This window comes from Gigantopelta aegis, chromosome 6, assembly GCF_016097555.1.
Source record: "Gigantopelta aegis isolate Gae_Host chromosome 6, Gae_host_genome, whole genome shotgun sequence".
NCBI lineage: Eukaryota > Metazoa > Mollusca > Gastropoda > Neomphalida > Peltospiridae > Gigantopelta > Gigantopelta aegis.
Window position 1 is genome coordinate 41,435,109 of NC_054704.1, and position 22,895 is coordinate 41,458,003.

Genomic DNA, 22,895 nt, shown 5'->3' on the forward strand with positions numbered 1-22,895 from the left:
AGAGGGGGGGGGGGGGAGAGAGCCAAACCTCAAAATCGGGCAAAAATGATACAGATATTAAGGTAAAATGTGCTAACCTGAGACCTTTCTACTGTGTATTTTCATCATTCAACCCTTAAAATTAGTTGTAATCCAGGTAAAAATGTGTAGTGATTTGTTTGCAACTCTATATAGCTGTTTGGCAGTAATGCTAATATGAATAAATGTTGTTATCCAGATACAGGCATTTTCGTTTTATTCGGGCAAAAGCCAACCTTCCCCTGTACACAATTGGGAGCCCGTACACCTACATGTATGTAACTGCTATTTTAGGAAGGACTCTCCCTTGATAACTACCGTAATGGTTTTTTAACATAGGTTAATAACGAAAATGTTCAGTTATGCCAGAGCATTGCCTCATTTTGCTGGTCAACCATTTATATAGCTGTTAACATTTAGTACTCCAATAACAAGCAACTTCAAATTAATGGGTTATTTAAATACAACAGAGGTCAACTCCCTTGTAATCCTCAAAGAAAAATTTGTAAAGGCATTTCAGCATTTCATATTTGTTTTTTAATGAAGAACTATTTCCTAAATCAAACTACATTAAGCTGCTACAACACATAATGGCATGATAAATAGTGGCGTGGTGCCACAAATGTCATGGTATTTACCACAGGTGCATGCAGAAGATTCCTTCTGTTTAGTTACGAAAGTTAACAAAACAACTGTGGCATCTATTCTATACCTAACAGTTAATTTATAAGATTTAGTAACCACCGAACTGTACATGCTAAATATAGCATAAAGACAAAGGAAAAAATATTACAAAAAGGGAAAATAAAACCAACAATGTTGGTGCCATAAATATTTTATATTTTATATCTTTTGCATAAAAAACAAAAAACACCCAATAGCCGATGTGTATTTTTGTCCTGGGGTGTCACTAAACATTCATTCATTAACTCCCCCCCACCCCCAAAAAAAAAACAGAAACAAAAGTTTACAACCAAACAGACAGACTAAATCTCGTTGTGTAATTTGATGAGAAGAATCAATTTGTACAAATGACTTTCTTAAAATCTTCCACCTAATCAGAATAATGAAAAGACCTCGACAATTTCCTTGCAATCTTCCGTCTGATGCTGAAAATTGAAATCTGACATTAGGCGAACTTGTTGTCGAGGTCTATGCAATTTGCTACACCAACACTGCTTCCTTGAGATAGCTCCAAGACTATTAACTTGGGCTCGGAGTCAGGTTTCTCTAATCATAAGAACACTTGTTTGTTTCCCAAGACCACCATACACAAAGTTCAGTATCCATTCAGTGTCCTCGTAGATTCTTAGCTGGATTCATTATTTTCATATACGAAATGGCAATGAGGTTTCTGCCTAACATTATTAGGTGAAAACAAATGTTTGTGTAAATTAATAATCATTAACAGCTGTGTTTGACCTAGCTGTAACAAAGATTGTGTTGAAAATTATGACTTAACAAACACTGTTTTTTTAAAGATGGTTAAAATATAAGAAGCTTTCATGTAATATACACTTCAAATATTTTAAATCAGATTCTGAAATTTTAAATCTTCAAAAATACAGAGCATTTCTAAGTAATTTAAGGCCTATGAATCAATTAAAATAGTGGAGAGAATTCCCAAACAAAAATGCATGCTTGTGGCTAGGTGGTCGCAAGGTAGTTACACGGTTGTTACAAGGTAGTACAAGCAATGCAAGCTATTTGCAAGCTAAAATTTAGTTTGCGTAAGGTAGTCAGTAATCCTGCAAGCTTGCTGCATGCATATTTTCATTTGTGTAAGCATGCGCAAGCTTGCTGCATGCATATCTTCAACTGTGCAAGCTTCCCGCAAGCATGTTTTCATTTCTGCAAGCTTGTTGCATGCGTATCTTCAACTGTGCAAGCTTCCCGCAAGCATGTTTTCATTTCTGCAAGCTTGCTGCATGCGTATCTTCAACTGTGCAAGCTTCCCGCAAGCATGTTTTCATTTCTGCAAGCTTGCTGCATGCGTATCTTCAACTGTGCAAGCTTCCCGCAAGCATGTTTTCATTTCTGCAAGCTTGCTGCATGCGTATCTTCAACTGTGCAAGCTTCCCGCAAGCATGTTTTCATTTCTGCAAGCTTGCTGCATGCGTATCTTCAACTGTGCAAGCTTCCCGCAAGCATGTTTTCATTTCTGCAAGCTTGCTGCATGCGTATCTTCAACTGTGCAAGCTTCCCGCAAGCATGTTTTCATTTCTGCAAGCTTGCTGCATGCGTATCTTCAACTGTGCAAGCTTCCCGCAAGCATGTTTTCATTTCTGCAAGCTTGCTGCATGCGTATATCTTCAACTGTGCAAGCTTCCCGCAAGCATGTTTTCATTTCTGCAAGCTTGCTGCACTCATATCTTCAACTGTGCAAGCTTCCCGCAAGCATGTTTTCATTTCTGCAAGCTTGCTGCATGCGTATCTTCAACTGTGCAAGCTTCCCGCAAGCATGTTTTCATTTCTGCAAGCTTGCTGCATGCGTATCTTCAACTTTGCAAGCTTCCCGCAAGCATGTTTTCATTTCTGCAAGCTTGCTGCATGCGTATCTTCAACTGTGCAAGCTTCCCGCAAGCATGTTTTCATTTCTGCAAGCTTGCTGCACTCATATCTTCAACCGTGCAAGCTTCCTGCAAGCATGTCTACACTTATAAAAGCTTGTGCAAGGTTCCACACAAAAAAGGCTTAGTTTGTGTAGTTGAAATTGAACAGAAAAAACCCTAAGTGCAAATCATTTTCATGGTTATCTATTTTAATTCATAACTACTAACAGTATCTAAACAACTAAACATACATGTAACAGATTTAGATAGTATTTACAATAATAATTAAAACACAATTAATATTAATACATATGCATGATGATGTAATCTGGTTAAAACAGGAAGCTGGTAGCAAGCTGATTGCAAGCTTGCGAGAAGCTGGTAACAAGCTGGTCACAAATATGCGACAAGCTAGTCGCATGGTTGTAAAAAGGTTCCAAATACTAGCTCGAAATGCAGTAGTTACTACCATGTAAGATATGCTTGTACAACCTTATCACAAGGTAGTTACCAGCTATTTAAAAAGCTTGCAATTTTTTTTGGGGGGAGAAGGAAATATATAGCCTAAAATTACTATATAACTGTAGGTAGAACTCAAGTCATGATCATATAATGTTTAAAGAACAAGACACCCATCGGCTCAGTTATTTAATTTTCAATTTTGTCAGTGTAATCAAGTTAAAACTGTATTAGACATATTGTGAAATTTGTGAAATAACTTATTATTATAATAAATTTTACAAAAATTGTTATGTTTGTTACTATAGGTTTTGGAGACTAACCGTGATTGTAATAACCTCTTTCATAACTAATGAAAATTTTCAATGTTAATTTTTTTTTTTTTTTTTTTTAAACAGAATAAAAATTCTAAATTCCTTAAATATTTCTCAGTTAGTTTGTGAAGACTGCCCCTAAAAATATGTATACTACATTTCAGAACTATCCAATTAAAACTCTAGGAGACAATACTTTCACATTTTAAATTTAAATTAAAACAAAATCTAATTAAAAAAAATTCTAAAATTCTAAAATTTCCTAAATATCTTTCTATTACATGTAGTTTGTAAAGAGTGCCCCAGGGAATCATAGTACCAAGTTTCAGAACAATTCAGTTAAAACTGTAGTAGAAGATGGATGGATGGATGGATGGATGGATGGATGGATGGATGGATGGATGGATGGATGGAAGGAAGGATGAACAGACAGATGGAAGCCGGCGGATGTCATAATGGAGCTACATGATCACTCATACTTAACTTTTAAAATACTTCCTTAAAGAAGTAGTCTCACAGTTGCATAATGACCAAAATATTTTTACCTTAAGTTACATGCTTACAAAAAGTTACATCCAAATAAATTGTAAATTCATTTCCTACTCTAGCGAAACCTCCCTAAACCAGACGCCCACTTAGAGAGGTTCTGTTCTGTACTTGTATTTAAGTAGGGACTGTGAAAAACATTTGGTTTTGAGAACATTTTGGTTTACTGAGGGTCCCGTTTTAATGGATTTTATTTGAAAATTTATTTATAAATTTAAATTTACACTTTATATTTTGCACCAAATATTCTCGAGGAAACCAGTTTACAGTGAGTGGCTACATGTATGTATTACAATGTTGATATTCTTGAACATTAATCAGCAAAGATTACATTTAAGTGTAGGATAAAGTAATTTTAAGGCTATTTATCATAAGTATATGCTGAAATAGCACAATATGATATTTGTGACTTTGAAAATGCATCTTAAGTCTAAAAATCCATTTTGACTCTTGAAATAAAACATTAAATCTTGAAATATATTGTTAACTTTTAAAATACTTCCCTAGCTCCTGAAATACATAAATGCTTGTCAGCTGGGAGAGGAAAAGGCATCACTGACACTCTTTTGTAATCATGGTTAAAATACATCTAAACCATTAGAATATACATATATTACATATAGTGCAGAGAGGAATTACATTACAGACAACTTACTAGTAGTAAGAATGTATAATAATATTTGTTAAAGAACATAGTTATTGTAGTGTGCATTGTGTAAATAGAGACCAAGCATTCTGGTAGGTTGGTCTTAAAAATTGTTTTCAGTTGCAATCAGATTGGCTAATAAAAATTTGATCCAAGTCACTTAATTTTAACTACAATTTCATCTTCCTTTTTCTACAAATATAATAGTGAAAAAAACAAAATATAAAAAATACTGACAATTTAAAATTGTTGATCAGATTACAAGAAATGGACATTTAAAAAAAGATATAATAATGTGTAATATTAGTGTTTTTTTCTCTAAAAAAAGTTTTTTTTTTTTTTTATTATTTTTTTTTTTAATTATGAATTCAGTTCAAACTTACTATACAGAAATGAGAAAAATTAAGTTTTCTACAAATAACTAGTTTTTATTTAATTATTATTTTTAAAAGATTATTAATTAATTCAAACTTACAATACTGCAAACAAAAATAAAAATTAACCTACATCTTTCTACAGTCACCATTTACTACAGCAAAAACTTTTCAAAACACCCTCCCACAGTTTATCATTAAGAAAGGACTAAACTCCTTGTACAGATGAAAGAAAAACAGTAATTATTTCACGCCGCTGCTAATCAAGCTGCTGATGTCGGGGACGAAGGTGTACTGTCAATTACTGTCACCCATTCATCTCCCGCGCCATCATTATAGAGCGCCATTAATGGCCATGGCCAACAGCTATCAATAGAATCCACTTTATTACACGACAAATCATACCTAATCATGCATGTGTGTCATCCATTATAACTGCACAGTGACGGACAGTCGCCTTCGGCTGCTGTAAACAAACTGGTCAGACACCCCGTTCAAACACATCCAATTAAAGATCCAAGCACGCTGTCCTGGGTACACAATACTACTTTGTCACATTGTTTTTGAACCAATCGTTTGATAGTTATTGTTTTTGAACCAATCGTTTGATAGTTATTGTTCTTGAACCAATCGTTTGATAGTTATTGTTCTTGAACCAATCGTTTGATAGTTATTGTTCTTGAACCAATCGTTTGATAGTTATTGTTCTTGAACCAATCGTTTGATAATTATTGTTTTTGAACCAATCGTTTGATAGTTATTGTTATTGTTCTTGAACCAATCGTTTGATAGTTATTGTTCTTGAACCAATCGTTTGATAGTTATTGTTCTTGAACCAATCGTTTGATAGTTATTGTTTTTGAACCAATCGTTTGATAGTTATTGTTATTGTTCTTGAACCAATCGTTTGATAGTTATCGTTTTTGAACCAATCGTTTGACAGTTATTGTTCTTGACTTCATCAGTTTTGTGGTTGGGATGTAGCCCAGTGGTGAAGTGCAAGGATGATGCGCGGTCACTCTTAGGATCGATCCAAGTCAATAGGCACATTGGGCTATTTCTCGTTCCAGCCAGTGCACCTGAACCACGACCGGTATATCAAAGGCTAAGGTATGTACTATCCTGTCTGTGGAACAGTGCATATAAAAGATCCCTTGCTACTAATGGTAAAATGTAGTATGTTTTCTCTTATGACTACGTGTCAGAATAACTAAATGTTTGACATCCAATAGCTGATGATTAATTAATCAATGTGCTCTAGAGGTGTCATTAAAGAAAACAAACTTCTTTTCTTTGAAACAATTGTTTGATACATGTAGTTATTGTTCTTAACTTTCTTTTAATTAGGTATTCATTATTATCATAGGTAGTATTATGCCAGGTCAAAGGATATTCATTTTACCTTGATTTTTGTGGTTGCATCCTATTAAGGTTCGAGCAACCTGTCCTGGGCACACACCTCAGCTATCTGGGCGGTCTGTCCAGGACAAGTGTTAATGTTTAAATGTTAGTGGTTAAAAGGACAGACCCTAGTTTTTAAATACTAAGGCTTAATTTTCACCTAGACTCTAGTTTTAACCCGTAAAAATGTGGTTAATTTACAAATCCCTAACAAATTTGGATGCAACAGAATGAAACAAAAGTCTGTGACATTGAAATACTCTTAAAAATACGCTAAAATGTGGCTCCATAACAGTTATTTCTCAGACACACGTGCGTTTAAAAAACAACAAAAAAAACAACAACATTCTGTGGTAATAAAAACACCAGGATAACCAGAAACACTTTGGTTGGAGGGACATGAATAATCTAAACAATAAAATATAAGTAATGTTTGATTTTAGTGATCATAAACGACTCTAATAATGAAAAATATGCTGTAGTGTTTAAAAACTAGGTATGTCCCTGTAATGAGAGTAAAGTTGGTTGCTTCCAATGAACATTAACAGGGCCATATGTCCCCCAATTTGAGGGCAAGAACCTATTTATTTTCTTCTATATATAAAAATCCAAAATATGTCCTTATGCCCCCTCCCCCCACAATAACATGTGCCCCCCACTTCATGTATTTTTCCTATGTGCTTGATTAAATCTCAGTCTGCTACTACAAAGGTATAATTTTTACAATTCTGTTAGGACTGACAAAAGGTTGGAAAAGGGAGGAAAGTACAATTTGTTGGGGATTTTTAAATCACAAAATCAACTGACAGATAAACAGAATGACAAATAACCAGCAGACACACTGCACCACAATTAACCCGTAGACAAATAAATGGAAAACCAAAAAAAAAAAGTAATAGAGAAATGATTCCCTGTCACCTGCACACCCACCATATATCACCTGTGCAGGAGTATGTTGTATGTGATGTGTCCCTCTCAGCATGTCATTACTTATTGATGATGGCACGAGTCAATTCCCACAAGTCAGTGCCGAGATTTTTCACATTTTTACCCACAAAACACAGCTTACTGCACTGATGAGGTATTTAGAAGAGAGCCGTCTCTTTGTGACATCTGGGACCCATTCATCACATACCAGTGTCTCCGTGTTGATCATTATTCACAAATATCATCAGCACGACAAGAGACTACATGCATGGCATGCTGGTCTAATTATATTAAAAACATTAGAGTGATATTAAAACTAAAGATAATCAATACATAACTCATAACACTGTAGGACCAACTAGGTATATAATATTGTAAATCTTAAAATATTAGCGATGTTTTAATTAAAGAAATTAATTTTTAGAACTTAATGCATATTTCATGGATAATAGGTGATAAAAGCACCAAAAAAAAACTTGATTAAAAATAATGTACAGTGAAACCTCTCAAAACCAGACCCTCTGTAAACCTCAAAACTGGATGTTTTTCATGGTCCCTTTTTAAATATCTGTGCAGAAAAGAACTGATACCTCTTATAACCAGACTTTTTTACTTGGTACCAAGGGTGTCCAGTTTAGAGGAGTTTCACTGTATATTGTAAATTATATTCTTACATTATTTCTAAACTACAGCATTTCAAGATGTTCATTTAATATTTTGGTGATTGGATGTTGGTAGCATGCATTATGACGGTGAATAAATGTTAATTTATAATTAAAAACCCCCAGACTAAATCTATTTTAATAAAAATATTCAAGATGTTTCAAACTACCGTGAAACCTCTCAAGACCGGACCCTCTGTAAACTGGAATTCCCTCAAAACTGGACATTTCACAGTCACTTTTTAAAAACCAGGACAGAACTTAACCTCTGTAAACTGGATCCCTCTTAAAACTGGACATTTGTCTTGCTCCCAAGGGTGTTCGGTTTAGAGGGCTTTCACTGTAGTTTGAAAACTTGGACTCGTTACATATATTTGATACATTTGTTCAGTCAATGTTTTAAAACTTGACTTACCGTCAATTCCAGTTCATCACTACCTTCATTCTTTATTGCAAATGGCCACCATCCTTTGACCCGCTTCTGTTTGAAGAGTGACATCTGTGGGACAGTTCCATCAGTTTTTAACATGTCCAGGGAGCAGTGCTTGGCAGATTTTGCTGCTCGTGGGAATCGATTTAAATCTAAAGTTAATGATCCTGAAACAAAAAATTTATAAAATTAAAATTTAAAGTTTTGTAGCCCTACTGTAATACAAAATGCATATATGGGTAATGTTAGATAAATTTGTCTAATTTTCATTATAAATGACATACTTGCTATTTTTAAAGCAATAGCCATTGCCTTATTTATAAGTTTGTTTTATTTTACTGACACTACTAGAGCACATTGATTTATTAATCATTGACTATTGGATGTTATTGTCTTATTTAGTCAATCTATCTGAAGCTGAATCTTACTGACTACAGTAACTTAATGTCTCCATCAGCAGATCCAATCAAATGCTATATTATATCATTTGACCAATCAAAAATCCTGACATAATGGTGTTAAATATCTAAATAAGCAGAATGACTGTAAGCAATGACACATTACCTGGACATAGACATTACGGGTTGAAATGGGTCAAAATTAATAAAAATTCTTATTCACAATTATCAATATTTTTACAATCTTACAAATCATTTTTTTTTTTTATGGCACTCTCTCCTCTCCTTCCTAAATGCCTACACAAAACAATAGAATTTGTAAGGACTATTTTTCCAAAATTTTAAAAAGCATTCACTAGCATTGAGCCCCTTCCTATACTAGCATGTGATTTTTTTCTCATGAAAATATGGACAATTGTGAAGAGCCCCTTAATAAAACTTGAATAATCTGATTTTAATCAGATTTTCTAATTTAGAGACAATCACAACATTATATGCACAGTTTTAATCAAATGTACAGTGAAACCCCTTGAAACCAGACACTCTGTAAACTGCAATTCCCTGAAAACAAGACCTTTTTTCAGTCCCTTTTTAAATATCAATTCATGACAGAACCTCTCTAAACTGGATACCCTTTAAAACAGGACGTTTTACTTGGTTCAGAGGGTGTGTCCATTTTAAATAGGTTTTACTGTATTATTATATTATTATGTTATCCAGTATTGTCAGGCACAGCTCTAGTCTACCCACCACCAAGAATTCTGAATCAAAACTATTATTGGTAGTAAATCTTAAGGCAGAGATGAATTTTATTTGTAGAATGCAGGAAATTGCATTTCAGAATATACAAGTGAATATTACCGAGGAAGTCATCAGCGGAGAAGTGGTCGGCGTCCCACACCTGGAGGTTGAGTCTGGCTGGGATCTTCGACTCGGTCTCGTCCCACGAGAACAGCGTCTCCTTTCGGGAGATGACAATCTTCTCCTCCGCCACCAGGTAGTCGAACGGAAACACAAACCTCCAGTTGAAGTTACCCTCGCCGGTCAAAGATCTACAAAAAAAAAAAAAACACACAAGAATTACAAACCTCCAGTTGAAGTTACCCTTGCCAGTCAAAAATCTACAAAAAACCCCACACAAGAATTACAAACTTCCAGCTGTAGTTATCCTTGCTGGTCAAAGATCTACAAAAAAAACCCACACAAGAATTACAAACCTTTGCTTGAGGTTACCCTCACCAGTCAAAGCTCTACCAAAAACCCACACAAGTATTACAAATCTCCAGTTAAAGTTACCCTCACTGATCAAAGATCTACCAAAAAAACCCACAAGAATTACAAACCCTCACTTGAGGTTACCCTCGTCAGTTAAAGATCTACCAAAAAAAACAACCAAGAACTACAAACCTCCAATTAAAGTTACCCTTGCCGGTGAAAGATCTACAAAACATTCACAAGAATTCCGTGGAGCTAAATGTCTCACCTACCATAAATGTTTTCGGTGCACTGTGATGAACATCCAAAGGTGCATCTAGAAACCAAGTTTTATTGACCTAAAACTTATAGTTTGTGAGAAACTCATCTATACATGTATGTGAAATTTTAATATTAAATTTTAACACAAAAGTTAACACTGTCGTGGCCATGCTTCTGTCTGAAAAGTATATCTCACCTTTTTACTTTATAAAGCCGGAAAAAAAGAGTTTTATATCAGTTTTCTTAAGAGGAAAAACAAAAAAGCATACTCAAAGAACAATTTAAAAAAACCAATTTGAGATTTAGTTTTTGGGCAGCAACTAAACTTTTGGTCATATAAATGATGGCGAAAATGTATGATTTGTATTAGTATTATTATGTCTGTGTATCATGTGTATGTGATCAAGAATAAAGTTTTAGGGTGGTCTGTCTATATGATACCTTGTGGACATGTAAATTCTTTGTAAAGGCATTTTCTACAGATTGAATATGAATGCTTGTTTGGAACAAAAGGTAGATTCTTACAGTTGGTAAGTTACAAAAAAAAATGTATCTTTAAAACCACCATTGACAGAAGAAAAATGGACAATGAATCACACACTACCCTCTATTTTTCAACGTCAGTAATTTTCTACAGCTTTTATTGTCATATGTATTTTACTATAAAATAATCACAAAATACACTTTTATTTAACTTTATTTTATCCATAACAATTATACACGTTCTTTCAAGATCTAATTTGAAAAATTGTAATGGGTTTAGGATTTGATTTAAATTCATTTTGATTTAGTTGAGGCCATAAACTTAAACTTGTTCAGAGGCGGATCTAAGGGGGGGGGGGGGCTCAGGGGCCCCCCTGAAGTTTGCGAGAGTTATAATTTTATTATATATTAATTTTCATTTTTTTTTATGATCCCCTCCAAACCTCCCCCAAAATTCCATTGGCATTCTGCCTCATGTACCAAATAGATTTTCTGGATCCGCCACTGTTGTTTAAACATACATTAAAAAAATCCTTAGAATAATACAAAAACCATAGAAAAAAATCAGCATCCTGTATTGCATTTAAAACATAATTTTTCTTCATCAAACAGAAATGTTTTCATTAACTGTTTAAAATGAATAGTTTTATGGACCAATCTTAAAAGTCCCCGATTATCTCCTGACATTAAAAGAAATATTACCTCACAAATACCTAAAGCAACAAAAGACAAAAGCAGAATTTATGGACACATTTTTCAATAACTAACCATTTTATTGCCGTGCCAGCCTTGAGTCAATAAAAACCAAATGCCACAATTTTTATGTTTTTTTACCTGCACACTCATAAAAGATGCAATAGAAAATCACAATAAACATAGTTTTCAAAAGCTTTTATATATTTTCGCAATGAATGATGTGTTTTCTTTTGTTCATTCAAATAGCCATTCAGAGAGCAAACAAAAACAACACTAAACTGACAGTTCAGTGATGCCAACTGACACCATGATAAACACCAATATAGTTCCCATAAACACGTCAGGTCTGTCAGAGACTCGCAACTCAGGAGAACTTGTATTTTTTCAATATGGTGAATCAGGTTCAAACATCCAGCCACGGAGACTCGGAGCGGTTGGATACAGAAACGTTTTGCGGTAAAGTCTGGTAATCCACTCATTCGTTGCGAGAAGACGCCTGCCAAAAGCTGTTGGGGAATTTCATGGCCCATTTGCGGCAACAGATGACGATGTCTTCACACACAAAGCCTCATTAGTAATGTTCAAACAATTGTTCTCCCAGTCACACGCACACTAAAACTTCAGAAAACAACTCAACACTGACCACCACATACGAGACCACACACAAATATCAGGTACAACCATATACAAGTCAGATTCTGTTTTGAAGATTCAACATTTACCTTAATTTTATCAGTCTGTCTGTATGTCTGTATGTGGGTCTGTGTCTGTATGTTCTTGTTTTTGACACCCAATAGCTGATGTATTTGTTTTTGTGCTGGGGTGTTATTAAACATTCATACATTCCATAAGTTTCAGTGTCTGTGTCTGCTTCTGTATGTCTGTCTTTTTATCTATCCATAAACCATAATTATGTCTATTTGTCCTAAACAATTTTTCATTCCATTTTAGATACCAAGTGATTTAGTTATATTACCAAGGTAACCAAAACCCCAATATTTTAACTATTATTGCTGTCCGTGCATGTTTTACGCTAATGTAAAAACACCTAGGTATAGTATTTTCTCTGTGTTATAGTATTTTCTCTGTGTTATAGTATTTTCTCTGTGTTATAGTATTTTCATTAACATCTATCAAATAAGATTGAAAAATGTAACCATTTTAATATTTTGCTATATCAACTTAAAGAGACAGACCCTTGTTTTTAAATTCTACGGTATATTTTTCACTATTAGAGCCGTTTTTTACAACTGAAATCAAACATTATTTATATTTCATTGTTTAGATTATGCATTTCCATACAACTGAAGTGTTTCGGGTGATCCTGGTGTTTCTAACAAAATTAATTTTTCATATTTTTAAAAATGCACACATGCATCTGAGAAGTAACAGGTTTTTTTTGTATCTGCACCCGCTTCGCATATGTTGTTCAATGTCCATCAAATTTGATTGTTTTGAAATCAGTAGGCGTGAACAGACCCTGCTTCTGTACATTTACACCCATCTGCAATTGAATTTGGCAGACAACAGATAACTTATCCAGAAGCTGGTGCGATAAGAAAAACTGATAAATCTGACCATGGCAATAGAAGGAAATCTTTTATTTAATAACACACTCAACACATTTTATTTTACAGTTAAATGGTGTCGGAATAGCCTAAAGATGCAATCTTGAGAATATTTATAATATTTAACATTTAGATCAGTCATTCATTCATTTCAACTTATTTTTGTGCTTACTTCCAATTAAGGTTCATGCACGCTGTCCTGGGCACACACATATCAGCTATCTAAGCTGTCTGTCCAGAACAGTGGGTTAGTTGTTAGTGGTTAGTCAAAGAAAAGAGAGTGTAGTTGTCTTACACCTACCCAATGAATTGTTAAAACTTGCTCTGGGTGGGAGTCTGTAATAGGCTGCGAACCCAGTACCTACCAGCCTCATGTCCGATAGCTTAACCACAACACCACCGAGGCCACTTACATTTGGAATAAGTTTCATTTACTTATATTTCTATTACCTATAATGTTTTATGGTGGTATATATGTGTTTGACATTACATACAGTCTTTATTTAAAAGTGTATTTGAAAGAGTATTTTATACATAGCCTGAACAACATATTATATAGCGCCTATAAATATATACTTCTATAAAACATGTTAACATTTAGTATTTGTAAGACACATACATGTATACATTTGATGTCATGTTCAATGACCATTTCCGTAAATTATCAAAATCAAGAAATTATTGAAAATGTTTGTGCATTTCTATGTTGGGCTTACTAAAACATTTAAAAAAAATTATTTCTGGTAATGCTTTTGTAATATTATACAAGTTGTATTCATTTCTTTAAATATATATTGTATATAAGTAATAAAGAGATATCATCCACACAAAAAAAAAATATATATATACTACATGTATGCCAAATTGTATACAAGAGTCTAATGAAAATGACTATATAATAAGGTAATAATATATATGAAACCAAGTAATAAAATAAAGTAATTTATCCTGTAACTTATCGACAATATCCATGTGATAAACCCATTTGACATTTTGCTTTATTAACCCAGTTAATATTTTTTTGCTGTCAATGGGTAATTTTTTGCAAGCAAACAAGAACTGTATACCTAAACATAATATTTTGATTAGATTTAGTTAAAACGTGTCATGTCTAACTATATTTGAGTCAATTGGGATGACATTATATGATGACTTTGGATTTACTAAATATAAAATTTTAGAAGAGTTATATAGGATAAATAAAATTGACTTCTCATGGGGTTTTTTAATATGTAAAATCAGTGGTGTAACGTGGGTGGGGCCACCGGGGCGGCTGCCCTGGGCGTAAAATGACTGGTGGAAGGGACTCGGGGAGTGCTAACAGTCCACTGGTTAGGGGGCACAATACTTGCCTTGCACCAGGCGCTGGCAACCCATGCTATGCCACTGTGTAAAATATCAATCTCGTGTAGTTAATTAGTATTTGTTTTGGTTAATATTTTTCATATTAAAAAACTCTTGATTAATCATCTATTTATGTATTATTATTATTAACACTCATCAATTTAATACTTGAAGTTGTGAATGACTTTGAAAAAAAGATTCAACAGCAATTTTTTCATAGAGACCACCCAGTAAAAGTCAACCAAAAAACCCCCTAAAAACAAAACAAAACTAAACAAACTTAAGACAAATGTTCAGATTTATTACCCCATAAAAACCACAAGTCTGACCAATAATGCTGAAGAACAATTGATGGCGATAAATCTGTCTGCAGCTAAAAAGAAAAACCATAAAAAAAAGAAAAAAGAAAAAGACATCACACAAAAACTTGTGCACTAAACATCTTATAAGTCCACACAATGATCGGTGAGGCAAATCCAGCAACAAATGTGGATAATAAATTTGCTATCAGCCAAATCTGGCAATCCTGTGAGTGGAGTGGGAGAAAAACATGACCAATGAGCTGTGAACAGTTTCTGCTGTTGCTCCACACCTTGATAACAATCGGCCATAAATGAATTTTCTTTCCTATTAATGTCTCTGCGGCAAGGGATCTTTAATTTATAGGCTTCCTGGCAGACCATGCAAATCCTCTGGCAATATAATGGCTGGAGACACAGTCTCGTCATAAAGATGTTAGTCGACCATTCAGACTGGACGTTCCGCCTCACTGCCTCGCCTGGAATGGGCACCACACTGGCCCCATCTTCTGATATATTTGTTATTGTTCAGTATGTTATACACAAGAATAGCATCTATATGAATTTATGTTATAACTCCTACTATGGTAATTGTCTTTTGAACAATAGCTGTCAAGAATAATATGGGAATGGGTGTCATCCGTCCATCCATCCGTCTGTTTGTCCGTCCGTCTGTCCCTCCCTCCATCTCTCTCTCTTTCTGTGTCATTCTCTCTCTCTCCATCTATATACCCACATACTAACCAAATCTCTCTCCATCCACCCTTATCTATCCTTCCTCCTTCCAACCATTGATCCATCCATCTATCTGTCGATCCATCCATCTATCCACCCACCCATCCATCCACCCACCCACCCATTAAAACCACCCACCCACCCATTCATCCATCCATCTGTCCGTCCGTCCATCCATCGGTCATCCATCCATCCATCCACTCACCTCCCAACACATCCACTTACCTACCAAATACACCCACCCACAAATCTACGTAAACATACAAAATGCCATTCATACTCATGAAGTAACATAATGTTCAATTTGCCGCCCAACTAACTGGTTTTCACAAGCAAAGAGTTTAGTTTGGCACGTGATTGCTTTTGTTCTAAATGGTCTTATGTACTACAAACACAACAAGTCTGCCACCATTCTAAACCAGATTAGTGGAAGCAATGTCTGGAAATGAACCAAAATACCACAAACGCAGCGATTCTGGCTCCATTCTCAGAATGGTGCTGAGAACTACATTCTGTTTCTCCCCAGACTCTGGCCCATGCTGCTGTTTTTATCAACAAACATGTTTGGATGAAAAGAGGTGCAAAATTTTGTCAGTCAACAATTTGTGCTTGGATACACCTTCCTAAACAGGAAGTGATTGGGCTGGTGCTATGGGAGTGGGTAGGAGCCAATAACGGCCATGGTTATTTGGCTGCAGACTGTCAACAAACAAACAGCAATTAGGTCTTGTATCTGACAGCATGGATGTATCCAAGCAAAACCAGTCATGGGAACCAAGAGCTGCCTAGCTCCTACAAGAGTACTCCTGGCTCAAATTAATTAAAATCTCAACACTCATAGCAGCATATACTGGTACCAGTCTTACACACCTACAGATTGCAGACTTATCTTATAGTTAGACCTGTATATATATATATATATATATATATATATATATATATATAAATATATTAATATCTGAACACCTGTATGCCAATTTTATATGAACAGTGTAACCTGTATATTCCAATGTTATGTGAAATCAAACCTGTATATACCAAAGTTATATGAACAGTCAGACCTGTATAAACCAATGTCATTTGAACAATCAAACCTGTATAAACCAATGTTGTATGAACAGTCAAACCTGTATATACTAATGTTATATGAAGTCAAACCTGTATATACCAATGCTATATGAACAGTCAAACCTGAATATACCAATGTTATATAAACAGCCAAACCTGTATATACCAATGCTATATGAACAGCCAAACCTGTATATACCAATGCTATATGAACAGTCAAAGTCAAACCTGTATATACCAATATAATATGAACAGCCAAAACTGTATAAACCAATGTTATATGAACAATCAAACCTGATTATACCAATGTTATATGAACAGTCAGACCTGTATATACCAATGTTATACGAACAATCAAACCTGTGTAAACCAATGTCATATAAACAGTAAAACAATCTTATCTGACTAGTCAAACCTGTATATACCAATATTTTCTGAAGACTCAAACCTGTATATACCAATCTTATCTAACAGTCAAACCTGTATATACCAATCTTATCTAACAGTCAAACCTGTATATACCAATCTTATCTAACAGTCAAACCTGTATATACCAATCTTATCTAACAGTCAAACCTGTATATACCAGTCTTACTTGTTTTAAAAAAGCAAAATGTATGTGCTATTCTCATTTGACAGCTACAAACCAACAAATGTCATCCTTCTAATATATCATATTATTTAAAAATATGAATTGAAATGCTCAGTGGCCGTAGTAAATTATATTATGTTAATAGTAAATACATGTACATGAAAACTCTAACAAGTATGAAGTCTTCATGAAGTCTCCTTGATGACAAAAATATATTAAAAATATCCATCTAACATTTATTCACAATCCCTCAAGGTATATTCAAACAATCCAAATATAGATTAAATTTCAGACATTATTTTAAACAAAAAATATTCATTTTAACAAAAAAAATAATAAAATAAAAATTACACAATCTTTTACAGTAATTAAATTGACATAAAAATCAGGGAAAGAAAAAAAAATCACAGAAACCATCAAAACAATGGAATTGTTATTTTTGTTCGAGACTAAAACCAGACATCAGTACCATGTGAAAAAGATGAATTTGTGAGAAGAAAACAATGCATTTTGCTAATGAATGCCTGGAGAGAGAGCGAGCTGAATGTCGGAGAATGGTCCGTCATTAAGGGACGAGCTCCGGTGTCTGGTTCTAGCCCGAGGGAGGCTCGCGCAGATCAACCAACTGCTTAGGACAAACATCAAAGCGTCGGTGTAATTGATTTCTGTCATAACTGCAAGGTGACAGGAAGCGTACAGAGCAGACTAATGTCCAAATTAGGAGTGTTGCATTTGTTGATTGGTGTCCGTGACCAGGAAGAGCACCCATTCCACCTGTTTGATAATAGTCACCCGCAGATATTATTATTATTATTATTATTATTATTATTATTATTATATATATATATATATATATATATTAGAACACCATGTGTTATTTTTGATAATACATAGTTGTTTACACATGTACATGTGTTAACAATTTCAAGACATACAACTGGCTTCTCTTAAGTGATGGCCAGGTCACCAGTGCCACACATCCAATAAAAAACAATGCGACGGAAATTGATTACACTGACATATAGTTAACCTAACAATCTTGTGTCTGTGACACGCAAATGTTAGCTACAAGAGCAACGGCTGTAAATAACTTTTAGTCGAAAAAGATGTTAAAATTTGCTTAAAACCTGTTTTTTGAGGACATGTAAGAAATAGAATAATACATTCGTGTTTGTTAGATACCATTTATCTCACAACTCTTTGTTTAAAATTTTTATTAAACTTGCTTTCGCTCATTAGATACATTTTAAAACAACTTGTTGTTAGTTAAATGGTATTTAATGGCCACTCATGTATTATTCTCTAAAAATACAATGTGTATTAATTAATAAACACAAGGTATCATTGTTGATATAAAATGATTCATGAACAGATGATTACTGGTGAATACAACATGTAATGATTAAGTTGGAACTTTAAAAAGAATACTATATCGAAAGTGGAGTCAACACAAGACATAATACATGCATACACATCCATCGATCTGCCATGATGGCCGATGCACGTACCTGTAGTGTATGTCTGTACTCTGGATGTCTTCAGAGCCCTTGATCCATCCTTTCACGTAGATGTCGCTCATTTTCTCACCCGTAAAGAACGCATCGTCCTCCAGGACAACATCATCAGTGTTCCAGATAATACAGCGCAGCTCGTAGCTGAAAAGAAAGAAGGAAAACAAAACAAATAAAATATAAAATCAGTCTAACAGTTTTTAAGGCACCATCACACATAAGTTGACCTACTAAAGATATATTGTGTATACATTTTTCTTCATTTTTGTTGTTGCTTGTTTTACTTTGTTCAATGACATCAATAGTTTTGTTTTGTTTTTAACATCACTGGAGTATATTGATTAATTAATCATTGGCTATTGGATGTCAAACATTTGTTAATTCTGACACGTAGTCATCAGAGGAAACCCGCTACATTTTTCATAATACAGCAACAGATCTTTTATATGCACTTTCCCACAGACAGGAAAGCACACACAGCAACCTTTGACCAGTTGTGGTGCACTGGTTGGAATGAGAGAAAAAAAACCCAATCAGTTGAATGGATCCACCGAGGTAGATGGCACCAATAAAGCAGATTGATTAATTAATTATTGACTATTTGAATGTCAAACATCTAAGTAGTCTAAGAGGAAACCTGCTACATTTTTTGAACAGCAAGTTTTTGTTATAATAATTTTCCAACAAACATGACAGCACATATCATAGCCTTTGATGTGTCAGTTTGGGGACTCTTGTTGGGATGGAAAAAAAACAATCAGAGAATGGGTCAATCATGGAAATTCAATCCTGTGACTAAAGCATCTCAGGAGATGTCTCTTGAACTAACACTCACTACCAAGCTATTAGCAGACGTGTTAAACAGCTGGCATATGAACCAATATGTTTTTCTCATTTATGGCTACTTAGCTGAAATTTAACTATATATTAAAATATCAATAACACAAAGGATATGGCTATTTAGCTGCTTGAATAAAGTATTTTTCGGAATAAATTAAATGTATATATTTTCAGGCAATATCTATTGGGCCATTTAGTGGGTGAATTACCAAGCAACCCTGCTTTTTAAATGTGTTTGGGATTACATATCATTAACATAAAACTTGAACATGTATTATACAATATAACATCAATTATTACATAATGAAAATATATCGGTATTCTTATTGGTCAAAAACCAGTCACATGACCTTCCGTAAATAATGATATTGCCCTGAGATGGTCCCAATGGTCCATCAAAAGTGATATTGCCCTGACCAATGAAAATAAAGATGAGACAAAATTCGATTCAATTAATGAGTAGATAACGTAATACAATGTCAAATGCTAATTCTAATGTAAACAAGCACAAACTTGTGACAAAATGCTTTGCTGTCCTTCAACAAAAAGATAACATCTTTAGTCACACTGAGTTTAATTCCACAAATATAACAAAAACAAGGTTGGTAATTGTCAAATTGTGTAAGGAATATCTTGCAGATTTAAAAACATACATGATACATCAAAATGCAGTTGGAATCGGCACTCTCAGGATTTTATGTAATCGGTCACTCTTCAGTATTAAATGTATGTTCAGATTTATCACATTTTGTGTTTGATTTTAACACTCTTGCTGGATATAATATCTCGAATTTGATTTTTGTCTTGGTAATGTTTCAAATGTTTATTTCTGCATTCCTCTGCGTGTCATACAACGTCATAGGATTATGTGACGTCACTAAATCCCATCAGTTTTAACACATTGCGGGAAATTATAAGTGTTAGCAAATGAATGTATGAGTCTTGTGGATGACATTATGTAATAAAACAATTATTGACCACATTTCGGGCAATATCATGTTTTATGGACCGAAGAAGTTGGCTTCGGTCAATATCAATTTCTTCGGTCCGTAAAACATGATATTGCTCTCAATGACAGTTAATAATTGATAAGTATGTAATGCACATAATAATTAAAACAATTATACAGATGTATAACACACATAGCCACAGACAGAGACACACACAGACACAGACACAGACACAGACACAGACACAGACACAGACACAGACACAGACACAGACACACACAGACACGACACAGACACAGACACAGACACAGACACAGACACGCACACGCACAGACACAGACACAGACACAGACACACAGACACGACACAGACACGACACAGACACAGACACAGACACAGACACAGACACAGACACACACAGACACAGACACAGACACACACACACACACAGACCCAGACACAGACACAGACCCAGACACGACACAGACACACACACACACACACTTATGGGTGGTTAAATCCCCCTCCCCCAAAATCACCCACATTTTGAAGTTGAACAATAGAAAAAGTATTCAATGCAGCAATCTTTTTTAAATACATGACTTACTTTTAAAATGGCATTTAAAATGTGATACAAAATGTAATGTCATAAACCTACTCAACATCTACTGTATACATACTAAAAGCAATGGTCAATTGACCCACCATTTTGTTTACCACAACCCATAATCCTTTTTTTTTCCAAGGATGAAATACACTTATTTATTTATATATTTATTCTCAACTTATTTCAAGATTTCTCATTGAAACTATTTTATGATGAACTTGTGTGCAGTGTTCTTGTCACTGTCAGTGTTCTTGGAATCCCATACTGTATAATACACAGGGTAGCTTCTTAATAGTATAGATTTTTGTACCATGCACCATTGTAATGGTTTTGTGCAAAATACCAATGTTCTGTATTACAAATTTATTCAGTGCACTGAATGAATAAATGTTTAACAACACCCCAGAATGAAAAATACCTTAGCTATTCAGTGTTAAACACAGGTAATATACTGATGTCCAAAAGAAACTGTACATTAATAAAATTTTAATAATTTGATAAATATTGTTACTAATCAAAAAGAACCAATTTAGAAACCACCTTACAAATACTTTGCATGTCTCACAAAGTGCATTGTGATGTTTAGTTGTTAACTGCATGCTACTTTCATATCCCATCACCGTACCGTTTGTTGATTTTTTTATAATACAATTTCAAGCCTTGTAAAGTTTCTTTTGGATGTCAGTATATACCCGGTATGAATGAAGTGATAATTAATAAATCAATATAAAAATTCTAAAGTTAAATTAAAACACAGTGTACAAAAATACAAATATCACAGGTAGGTAAATGTAAACTTTGGGATAAAATTCAATATACTTTGCCTGTTAATCAACTTTAAAAAAAAGTGGGATCTTTACACCGATACTACAAAATGCAATCTGTTATGTTATTTTCTAAAATATTATTGTGCCTATTTCCCCAAGATTACAAGATGACAAATAGCTAAATTTGAGAATTTCAGCTCTAGGTGCAAGACAAAGGTGACTGTGTCTAACAATGAATGAGCCAAGTTAATAACAATGCCAGGTGTTTTGTCCCAGATGGCACATCCATGGCTTGACTCATCAAATTAATTATGGAGCATCACCTGGGCACCAATGCCAGACTGTCATTAAACTTGTTTAATTTGTTATGCCAGACTTTCAAATGTGTGGCTATTCAAGCAAACACACTGTTATTTTAGAAAATACGGCAATTTTCACACAAAATTTAGAAAATACGGTATTAAGAATATTATAAACAATGTTTAATTTGTTATGCCAGACTTTCAAATGTGTGACTATTCAAGCAAACACACTGTTATTTTAGAAAATACGGCAATTTTTAGATTTGTTTTTCATAGATGTAATGCACACATAAAATTTTGGAAATACGGTATTAAGAATATTATAAACTGAATATTGTTTCATTACATACTTGTTTATGAATCAAGATTTAAGTTGTCCAAACATAATTTCTTAGTTTACTTTTATTTTCCCAGTCATTTTGTATGTTAGTAGCTTTAGTTTTATGTTGCAATTTTTGCCTTTTTCTAATTAGTTTTTGAATTGTTCCATTCATATAAGGTTTGTCTGTTGGATGAATTATACAAAAAGAGACACAGAATTAAACTGACATTAACAAATTAGCCAAGGGTGAATTAAATTTTAGTTTAGTGAATTTAATTCATTATTAAAGTGTCAAACACAAATTTGAAAACCAGATAAATAGATTTCTGTAAGTAGTGTTAATTTTGTTATATTGTATTTGGCTAGTTTCTTGGATCAAATTCACAAATTGTTAAAAAATATTTTGTGTTCAACTAAAACCCTAATACATTACTATATAAGTAAGACACACATATTACACATTGAGGTATGGTATATAGCATAGAAACATATACATGTAATCTTGTATACCTTTTAGTATGATATATTATGTTAATATTCTCATAATGGTTAACATGCAACTGATATAACAGAAACAAAATCAGGTCAAAATTACTTTTTTGCAATAA

General features: G+C 33.9%; 1 protein-coding gene across 1 annotated transcript in view; it reads right to left on the reverse strand.

Annotated features, from left to right (window-relative positions):
* LOC121375112 (otoferlin-like) overlaps positions 1-22,895 on the reverse strand; it is a 135,845-nt gene that overhangs the window by 16,517 nt on the left and 96,433 nt on the right. The window contains exons 31-33 of the mRNA XM_041502356.1: positions 18,497-18,643; positions 9,589-9,779; positions 8,315-8,496 (exon numbers count right to left, since the gene is read on the reverse strand). Coding sequence (XP_041358290.1) covers positions 8,315-8,496; positions 9,589-9,779; positions 18,497-18,643 — 520 coding nt within the window. The remainder of the gene's footprint in view (positions 1-8,314; positions 8,497-9,588; positions 9,780-18,496; positions 18,644-22,895) is intronic.